Raw genomic sequence first — 10831 nt, 5'->3', positions numbered from 1 at the left:
AATTGAACTATTTATTGTTGATTTGTTTTATGTGTGTTTGATCTTCTTGGTTCTATGTTTGAGTGGGAAATGTTATTTGTGTTGGACGCACGCGTTAGAATTTAGTGCGCATGTTGGAGCGCTACCTGTGGCGCGCAATATTATAGCACTTCTGGTGAAGAAAAACACCAGCCCAACACGCTAAAACGTTATTTCAGTGCTGCAAATTTTTTTAACACCTCATACTACTGCGCCTCTGTTGGTGATGCTCTAATAAGGAATTGTTGCGGCAAGTATCCCTGCCTTGCTACGGAGCAACACCACCAAGGAGCCTACATGCACCTTGCAACACGCAAGTGTCACTATAAAAACCTACATAACTTTCCATCCCTAACCAATAAATCCCCCTTGATTTCAACTGGTGGGCTCCCTTTCCTAATTTCATCCAATCAAACAATACACATATGCCCGTGCGTTGAACGGGAGAAATATTTCTTTGCGAGACACAATGGAAGAGATAATTGATGTGTCCACCAAAAATGATCCTCATAGCGATGCGATAGAGAGATGAATTGTGGTCTTCTCACGGGTCAGGTTTGTCCCGTGAGATCTTGATAGTGGTGGGTTAGTTGGCGTGGCGGCAACCATCCAACTCGTGCCTTTTTTTCCCTCCGGGTCCGCCTCTGTCTCGGGGTTCCGTCTGCCTCCTTATTTGATAGCTATGCGGCGACCTTCGGGGCACGGTTGTTTCGACCACTCTCTCTTACGATGGCGTAACCGTCTGGATTACTTATTGTAGCACATAAATCCTGTTTCACTAGCATATTTAGTGCATAATCATACATCAATGTCCCTTCTAATTATTCTCTTTGATTATTTTAGTGCTCACGTGCCTGTAATTTTTTTATTCGAGCCAAACCAACATATTCTCTTTTATTGGCCCAAGGAAAAATTTGCTGCCTCAGTCGACCTAGTTGGAGAGTGCGGCTGAGGCCCAATACTGCCTGTGTGACAGAGCAATTTTTTTCTTGGACCAACTGCGTGAGGGCTACTATATGACGCTAGTTGCGTAAAATAGTGCATGGGACGCACATCAGTTCGTGTATGGACCAACACACTGGTAGACTACAAGACGACATGTGTTTGTAAAGCCCAAAAAAATTCTAAAAAAAATGATGAGTTGAAGGATCAAAATTATGCCCTCAAAGACCTGACTACGTGTTGCTAGCCACTTGATGAAAAGAATCCTACCAACCAATGGCCAGCTTAAACCTTTAAGATCATACTCCAATGTCAGATTGGAAACAATATTTTTTTCTTTTTTAAAAAAATTACTGAATATACTTGATTTTTTTTAAATCCCAAACATGTTTGTGAAATTCTTTACATTTTCACAAATACACAACAAAATATGTAACATTTGAAATTCACAATTTGTTTGAAAACAAGAACCTCCTAAAATAACATGAACATTTTTTGAATTTGTGGTATTTTTAAAACGGAAACATATTTTGAACTTGTAGAACAATTTTTCAAAATATGTTTCTTTAAACTCGGACATTATTCTAAATTTGTAACATTTCACTAAAACAAGAATATTTTTCGTATTTGGAACATTTTTAAATTACAATTATTTTTTTGTAAAATCTCGAACAACTTTGGAAAACACAAAGAAAAAATGGAAGATTTTTTTAAAAATGTGAACCAATTTTAGAATAAGAACAAAGATTTAATGTTCTGGACGTTTTACAATACGGAATATATTTTAAAATTCCAAACCTTTTAAAACATTCAATTTTTCTGATAATATGAACTTTTTTGAAAATTTTGAATTTAAGAAAAAAGGGAGAAAGAAAAATAAGCTTCAAAGGGAAAAATAAAAAAGAAACAAGAAAGAAAAAGAGGAAGAAATGAAAAAACAAAAATAGAAACACAACACAGACCAAAAAAGGGAAATGGTCCAGCCCCGTTTGTGCGCCCTGCGCGAATTTGCAACTATGTGACGCTCGTTGCGATAAATAGGGTGTTTTCCCACCTGCATGTGCATGAAAATAACTGGATGGCTTTGCTGGGCCATACTACAGGCGGCCCATGTACGAAATTCTGACGTTCTTTTCTTTTCTAATAGACGAAGGGACACTTATCCAATACCGCCTTGAATAGAGAAAAATCATTTAGATGATGAACGGATGAAAAAATTGAAGAAACGCATCTTGCTTTATTGATAGGTACTCTCTCCATTTTTTTAGTCTGTATATAAAATTTGGTCAAAGTCAAACTTTGTTAACTTTGACTAAATTTATAAAAATAAATATCAAGATTCACAATATGAAATCAATATTGTTAGATGCATCATGAAATTAATTTTTATACCATATAGCTTTAGTATTGTAGATATTGATATTTTTTGGTCAAATTTTACAAAATTTGACTTTGATCAAATCTTATACGCAGACTAAAAAGAAACAGAGGGAGTAGGTATAGATATATGTATAGGTAATATAGATATAGATATAGATATAGATCTGCTACGTAGGTGTAGCATTCCTCCTATAAAAATCCATGCTCATGCTTTGTACGCTGCCCATGCACCTATCGACCCACAACGCTTTACTGCTGGCGACAATGGGGATGCACGGCGGGACAAGCTGGCGCCGACGGACGCAAGAAGCCGTCGCCGTGGTGCTGGCTCTGGCAACACTAGGAGCTGTTGCTGCCGCCGTAGAGCAACACCAACATGAGACGACCTCCAAGGTTGCCGGCGGCAATGCCGCGGACGTCTCGTGGACGGAGGCGTCGGGCGTGAACGTCACCGCCATCTGCTCGTCCACGCCGTACCCGGGCGCGTGCCGGATGGCGCTGTCCTCGTCGGCGTCGCGGGCCGCCAAGGACCCGTTCGCGGCCTCCGTGCAGTTCGCCATGGCCCGGGCCGCGTCGGCGCGCGTGTTGGCGCTCAACCTCTCGTCCTCGCGCCGGAGCAGGGCCGTGCTGCCGCCCTCGGGCATGGACGACTGCGCCGAGCTGCTCGACATCAGCCACGGCCTGCTCGGCGACGCGCTCGGCGCCGGCTCCGCGCACGATGCGACCACGTGGCTCAGCGCCGCGCTCACGAACCAGGACACCTGCGCCGACAGCCTCGACGCCGTGCCGGCCTCCTCCGGGCGCGAGGGCGTGCGCCAGATGGTCGGCGCGCTCGCGGAATTCATCGGCACGGCGCTCGCGCTGCACGCCAGTCTCAAGGGCGGGAGCGCGACGCCGCCACCATCTGCCACGCCCACTCAGTCGTCGACGCCGTCGAACCGGGCATTCCCGTCCTGGGTCTCCGACCACGACAGGAAGCTCCTGGAGTCCGCGGCTGGCGGCATGACGCCGGACGCCGTGGTGGCACTGGACGGCAGCGGGACGCACCGTAGCATCGGCGAGGCGATCGCCGCGGTCACGGCAGCGGCAATGGCGCCGGTGGGCTCCTCCAAGGCGGGCGCCGGAGCAGCCAGGAAGGTGATCTACGTGAAGACCGGGCGGTACGAGGAGACCGTGCGGATCTCGAGAAGGCAGAGGAACGTGATGCTGATGGGCGACGGCAAGGGGAAGACGGTCATCGTCGGCCACAGGAGCGCCGCCGACGGCTACACCACCTACGCCTCCGCCACCGTCGGTACGTAGTAGTACGAAAGTAAAGCCCATGCATGCACATGCACGCCGCATCGTGATATCAAGGACAACTGCTACAAAAGCGACATATATTACTCCATCTTTTTCCCATCTTCAATTTGGTCACAACTTTCTTCTTGTCCTAGCTATGTTCTTGAAGAAGAAATTATTACGTACCCAACCATCATGGCAGCATCCATGCAAAAGATAAAAGTCCCAAAAATGGAGCAGCTGGCCACTACAGTCGCCTGTACCCTCCAAATATAAAAGGCAGAAGCAACCCAAATATCAAATATTGCCCATGCCAATACTTCCATTTGGTCACTAGATCCATACACTTTTCACCACTTTATATCATCCATCTCATCGCAATATGTACTATGTTGCACTATCAGTAGAAGATGGGCACTCATGTTTCAATTGCCGATGTCACTCACATGCATCTTTTCCGGTACTCGCTAACGCTTTTAATGTGGTCGTGTGTGCATGGCAGCTGCAATGGGCTCGGGCTTCATAGCAAAGGGCCTAACCATCATCAACGAGGCCGGGCCGGACAAGAGCCAGGCGGTGGCGCTGCGGGTCGGCGGCGACCTCTCCGTCGTGTACCAGTGCGACATCGAGGCATACCAGGACACCCTCCACACGCACTCCAACCGCCAGTTCTACACCGAGGACAACATCTCCGGCACGGTGGACTTCATCTTCGGCAACTCCGCGGTGGTCATCCAAAATTGTGACATCCGTCCCAGGAAGCGCCGGTCCGGCCAGAAGGACATGATCACGGCCCAGGGGCGGACTGACCGGAACCAGAACACCGGCATCTCCATCCACAAGTGTCGGATCGCCGCCGCCTCGGACCTAGGCGACACAAAGGTGTACCTGGGTCGTCCATGGAAGAAGTACTCACGGACCATCGTGATGGAGAGCTCTCTCGACCGTTCGATCGCCGCAGCCGGGTGGCTGGAGTGGTCAGGCCAGTTCGCGCTCAACACGTTGTACTACGGGAAGTATGGGAACAGTGGGCCTGGCGCGGGGACAAGCGGGCGGGTGAAGTGGGCCGGAGTGCACACGTCACTGTCCACGATGGACGCCACACGGTTCACGGTGAGGAATTTTATCTTGGGAGACTCGTGGTTGGGTGACACCGGAGTGAGCTACACTTCCGGGCTATGACTAAGATGGTGTCATGTTGTTTGTGCTCTGTTGATTAACTTGGAACATGGAACCAGATTACATCACTACTAGAAAAAGGGCTATAGATGGGATTGACACTAATGGCGCACCAGACAAGCGGTGCGTCATTAGTATATACTAATGGCGCACCACTTTCTGATACGCCATTAGAGCTGAAACTACTAATGGCGCACCTGGTCCAGGGTGCGCCATTAGTATAAAAAAAAATTTGAACTAGTGCGCCTGTCCAAACATACTAATGGCGGATCTAGACACAGTGCGCCATTACTAGTTGTAACTAGTAATGGCGCACCTGTCGGAAAGTGCGCCACTAATGTTGTTTTTTTATTATATTTTTTATTCTTTTTTTGCAAAACTATTAATGGCGCACTGTTCGACCGTGCGCCATTACTAGTTTAAACTAGTAATGGCGCATTGTGGAACAGTGCGCCATTAGTATGTTTTTTTTGCAAAACTACTAATGCCGCACCACCAGAAGGTGCGCCATTAGTAACATGGATTACTAATGGCGCATTTAGAGTTGGTGCGCCATTAGTAAGTGGGCAGCAACAAGATATTTTGGACATCCATCCATCCATCCGACCCAACGCACCAACACTCTCTCTCTCTCTCTCTCTCTCTCTCTCTCTCTCTCTCTCTCTCGCTCGAACCCACCCAAACCCTCGGCGCCTCCTCTCTTCCCCTCGAACCCCTCTCTCCCTCGCCGCCGTCGCCACCCACGCCACCCGGTTCCGGCGAGCTCCGGCCGCGCGCAGCACGCCGGCGAGATCCCCTTGGTCCGCATCTGGCTTACCTCCATGCAGATCCGCGGCTCCCCCACTGGCTAGGGTTTTGCATCCCCTTTTGTTCGTCGGGATCCGCCATGGCAGGCCACGGCGAGGCCATAGGTGACCGGATCCAGCACTGGTAAGCCCCTCCCCCTCCTTCTTCGCCCACCATCTCCTCCTCACCTCACCTCATCTTCTCTTCCTTCTCTGCAGGTCGCCATGGGCGTGCCGATGACGACGGCAGGAGGGGCGCACCTCCGTGGGGCGGGACGCCGGCATGGAGATGGATTCCCTTGTCCGCCACCACGCAGCGACACCATGGAGCCTCCCAGCGCCCCAAACCCTAGCGGAGAGAGAGGAGCTGCTCCTAGTACAGCACGCCATGGAAGGGATTTTTTTGGTATTTTTGTTGTTGTTTCTCTTCCCGATCTAATCATGTGGAAGGCCCTTTTCCTCACCATGATTTATTCATCTCCCCTTCCTCTGTTTTGTGCAGGTTGCTCTAATGGCAAAGCTTCTTCTGCAGGACACCCTCCACCCCTCCCCTGCATCCACCTCCTACCCCCATACATGGTGAGCTACAACCTCTCTTTCTAGCCCTTGCAAATCTGATCTGGAGTGGACATGAATTGCAATTGTCATGGACACTACATAACAGCAAGTATTGGTTCAGTTTTTGTGTGAAATTCGATTGTCATTGTGCTTTTTGATGCTTGCTTCAGAAAAATAAAATCATGGATAGATAGAAGATGGAAACAGTGAGCTTCCTTTCAAGTTAGCAATACTAAAAATCATTTGGCTCATCAATTTTTCATGTCTTGTGTTAAATCCACTCCATTGCAATCTGGCTATGTATGGATGGTTTGGTACAATTTGCCATGGATGAGTATAGTAGTTACGTACACATGTGCTCTGTAGTTTTAGTCCTTCTTGTGTTGCTGCACTTAGTCTAGAGATACAACAACATTAGTTAGGTCATGGATGGATGGATTAATACATTAGTTAGGGGATGGATGGATGGATCATTCCTATTTATTTGTGCTCTGTTTTCTTTATTAGCACGAGTTGCAAAATTAGTAGTGGGAAGTAAACTTTTGTTAACTTGTTGGTTGAACCAATGGAACTACTGTTATATTTGATTTGTTGCTCAACTAGTGCTGAAATGATGGGATCGAATGATTGCATGACCCTAATGTTGGCCTATCATTTCAATTATCTTGGTCTTATAGATGTTATTGTTCCTGTCATATAGCACATGCTAGTTTCTTTATTGGTTGGCTGCTGGTTCTGTTTGTTCATATGCATAAGTGCTACTATTTCTTTGTTATCTTATAAAGGATATAGTCCTTCATTTGTATATAGCCGTAACTCTCTTATTGATCAACATATACTGATTCATCTCTTTACTGCAATTACTCTGTGTACTTCATGATTTGCTCCTGTAGTGATATAAAATTATAGTTTCTCTTTCAAGCTGGTATCTGTGTTTGATATATACTAGTCTTTATCTAAATACCATGTATTGGTATTTCTTGTATGGTTTAGTACATCATCTACTGGTGGTTTAGTTGTATATTGTACAGGACATAGTCCTGACGGTTGCATGTAGTGATAATTCTTTCTTTGCATTAGCTATTTCATATGTTTCAGATAATTTAGATGCATGCTTATACTCCTATCTACACCAGGTGCATGTGTTGTGCTTGTGTACCTATATATAGAATAGTACCCATGTGTAAGTGGGTGTATGTGTTCTGCTTATAGCAGATGTTTAGTAAATGTGCTATCAATGGCCTATTTCTTCTTGCAGGTTATGGACTATATCTTTCCTTGCCAATTCCCTCTCTCTTAAATCTGATTTGAACAGATGCTGCACTGGTCTCTTCACTTTCTTTCTTTCTCTCCTACTCTCACTGATAAGAACAGGTGCTCCTTAATCTTGCCATGCCAATGATGGTGTCCTGAGGCTCTCATCGTTACTTAAAGATGTTGCACTACTTGATCCAATGATGCAATAGTCCTAGCACTACTAGGCTGCCTGAGGACAATCCCTACTTCAAACCCTACCTCTGGGCTAGTTGATTAGTAGTGGGTTTGTTGGATTTCATCTGAAAACTAACCCAAGCTTAATTGAGGGATCCCCTAATCATGGAGTTAGTTCTAGTTTGAGTTGATCTTTGGGTTTGGCTTTGATCTATACTTTGCTGGCTCTACTTCTGTCTTTTGGGTTATTGGCTCCATTTATGCAGTGTTGGCTCTCTTCTACTGTTTCTTTGATCAACTTAATCTGATTGGGGTTTGACTAATGTTTCCAAACTCGTAAGTGCTAGCTCCTATAGCAAAGGCATTTTGCTAAGGGGAATGCTACATTTAAACCTTGATCAAGTTTTTCATGTTTGTTGTTTCTTGTTTTGCAGGTTGATGAACTGGAAGAAAGAAGCAGAAGATGAAGAACTAGATAGTTTAGTATAGGTTTAGTTTAGGACTTTTTCTAGATACGAGGGAGGGAGCATTGGAGGAACCGGATGAAGACGAGTTTCATCGTGATGATGCTCATCGTGATGACCGCAGCTCTCTTCTATGTGATGGTAGTTTAGATGATCGATATCGACTTGTAATGTGAAGACAAACTCGCTACTCGCGGTCTCGAGACTTGTAATATAATGTTCTATCTTTGTTCGGTCTTTTCAATTCGAAGACTAATATGATGAATTGTATTCGGAGACTAATATGATGAATTGTATTCAGAGACTAATCTTCTATTGTATTCGATGAATCTGTTGTTGATGTGTGCTGTCTATATTTTGTCCAATTATACATTTTGTAACCTGTGCAAAAAACAGAAAATAAAAAAATAAAAAAAACTTAATATTCATACTAATGGTGCATCACATCACAGTGCGCCATTAGTATGCCAAAGGATACTAATGGCGCATCATTAAACAGTGCGCCATTAGTATGCTGAAGTTACTAATGGCGCATCTTGTTGTTGTGCGCCATTAGTATGCCAAAGCACCTGGGTATACATGGCCCCCTGGGAGGCATACTAATGGCGCACTGTTGTATATACTAATGACGCATCTGAGGTGCGCCATTAGTATACCAGATACTAATGGCGCACATGTGGTGCGCCATTAGTAAAATATACTAATGGCGTGGCACTAATGACGCACCACTAATGCGCCATTAATGGTCAAATTAGGTGCGCCATTAGTAGGCCTTTTCCTAGTAGTGCATGATGTAAGGATTGGTAACAATAAGGTGTAATCTATGAGCTGCCAAGCTATTGTTGTGCATGTCCATACCGAAATCTTATTGAGGCTTGTTATTCACATAAAGAGTACATTTGAAATCTTTTGCTCACTGCATAAACGATGATGAACGTAACCAACAATCAAGCTACAACTATGATAGAAAGAACCGAAAAAGAAAGGCATGGTCAGCTTAATTACGCTTGTATAATTACCCTCACATGCCTCAACTCCTAACAAACAGCTGCTCTTGCATGATCAGCTCATCGGTTCGTCAGTTTGGAACTAACTCTCCCGAGAACGATCATTCTTGGGCAAGAAAATAGCAACAAAATACACCTTCAGGAGCTAGTGTAAAAAAACTACATTTTCAGAGGATTTTAAAACATAGCCCGAACTCTAGGGCTAATGCGCAACAGAAGACCTGCAATAGCAATGTGTAGGAGTTGTTTCAGCAAAACAATGATTAGATGTTCGACAAGAAATCTAAATGAGGGGGCTCACATGTCATTAACTACGCATGGCAAGTTGATTTACTAGACTTTAGCTACACGTAAGTCGCCTGAAAAACGAATTTGGGTTAGTCAATTTTAAGCCATTTTTTTCTGTTGTGTCTGCTATCATGTTTTGGGCCGAAATTTTTGACCGGCCATTTTTTGGGGTCAGTCGATTGCTTACTGTGCGGAAGCCCATTTCATGTTTTTATGGGCCGTTGATGCTTCCTATTCTTTCTACTGATTTTATGCCTTTTTCTTTTCTATTTCTGGGTCATTTTTAGATGTTGGATGAGTGCAAAATGTATACACACAAAGATAATATGAAATGCATATAAATTAAATTAGAGTGTGGAAGTTGCACGACTATATGTTTATTTCTTACATGGTAAATAAGTGCAAAGATGTGTGCAATTTTTTTTCATTTCCCATCTTCTTCAAAGAAAAAAGTTCATTATTGCTAATTTGTTATTATATTTTAGTTTTCATTTTCTATCTTCTTTAATGTTAATACTAATGTCAGTAATTCATTACTTCCTTCCACTAAAAAAACCATTCCTTCTTAGGAAACCTTTTTTCTTCCGAAATTCCACCATTATATGCTCATTCTTGCATGCAAAAAATTTCATTATTTGTTTTCTCTTTTCTATCTTCTTATAGGGTAATATGCCACTAATTCATCCTTCTTAGAAAATTTAATTTTTTTTGTTTGTGCTTTAGTTTTGTTTCATTTTCTTTCTTCTTTATAGATAATATCAATGCCAATAAATTCATTCCTTGTTAGGAAACATCATTTCTTTTAAATTTGACTAATATATGCTTACACTTGCATATCGAAAAGTGTAATGTTTGTGTAAATTGTGTGCAACTATTATCATTGTTTGTTTTTATTTATTTCTTCTGAAAGGGAAATTCCAATGCCACAAATTTCAATTTTTTTCTTAGAAAACATCATTATTTTGTTTTTGCTTTTGCTTTTTTTGTTTTTGTTTCATTTTTCTTCTTCTTTAAGGGTAATACAAATGCCATTAAATTATTTTATTCGTAGGAAACTTTGTTATTTCGAAATTCCACTATGTTAGGCTTGCATATTAGAAAAAAATATAAGTACTTTGTAAATTGTGTGCAAATTTTGTTACTGGTCATTATTTCTATTATTTTCTTCTTAAAGGGAAATACCGGTGTCACTAATTTATTCTTCCATAGAAACTCCATTATTATTATTGTTTCATTTTATTTATTTTTAAGTGTAATTCCAATGCCACCAAATTCACATCTTCTAAGGAAACTTCATATTTTTCTAAGATTCCACTATTATATGATTATTCTCGCACATTATAAAAAGTGTAACTGATGTGTAAATTGTATGAAAATTTTGTCTTTTTATTAAAAAAATAATTCTTATATTTCTTCTTAAAGGTTAATACCAGTGCCACTAATTCATTCTTCCTTAGGAAACTTCATTATCTTATTTTAGTTTTAGTTGTTTTTTCAT

The 10831-nt window shown here is 42.9% G+C and overlaps 1 protein-coding gene across 1 annotated transcript; it reads left to right on the top strand.

The window, feature by feature from the left end:
* Window positions 1–2578: 2578 nt before the first annotated feature.
* Window positions 2579–4890, top strand: LOC123128666 (pectinesterase). Its single transcript, XM_044548729.1, has 2 exons — window positions 2579–3634; window positions 4124–4890. Exons 1-2 carry the CDS (start codon window positions 2605–2607, stop codon window positions 4801–4803), a joined length of 1710 nt encoding a protein of 569 aa, XP_044404664.1. The 5' UTR covers window positions 2579–2604; the 3' UTR covers window positions 4804–4890.
* Window positions 4891–10831: the final 5941 nt, after the last annotated feature.

The sequence above is a fragment of the Triticum aestivum genome, chromosome 6A (genome assembly GCF_018294505.1).
Source record: "Triticum aestivum cultivar Chinese Spring chromosome 6A, IWGSC CS RefSeq v2.1, whole genome shotgun sequence".
In the NCBI taxonomy this organism is placed as follows: Eukaryota; Viridiplantae; Streptophyta; class Magnoliopsida; order Poales; family Poaceae; genus Triticum; species Triticum aestivum.
The sequence above is the reverse complement of the archived record's forward strand: the minus strand, read 5'-3'. Positions and strand labels throughout refer to the sequence as shown.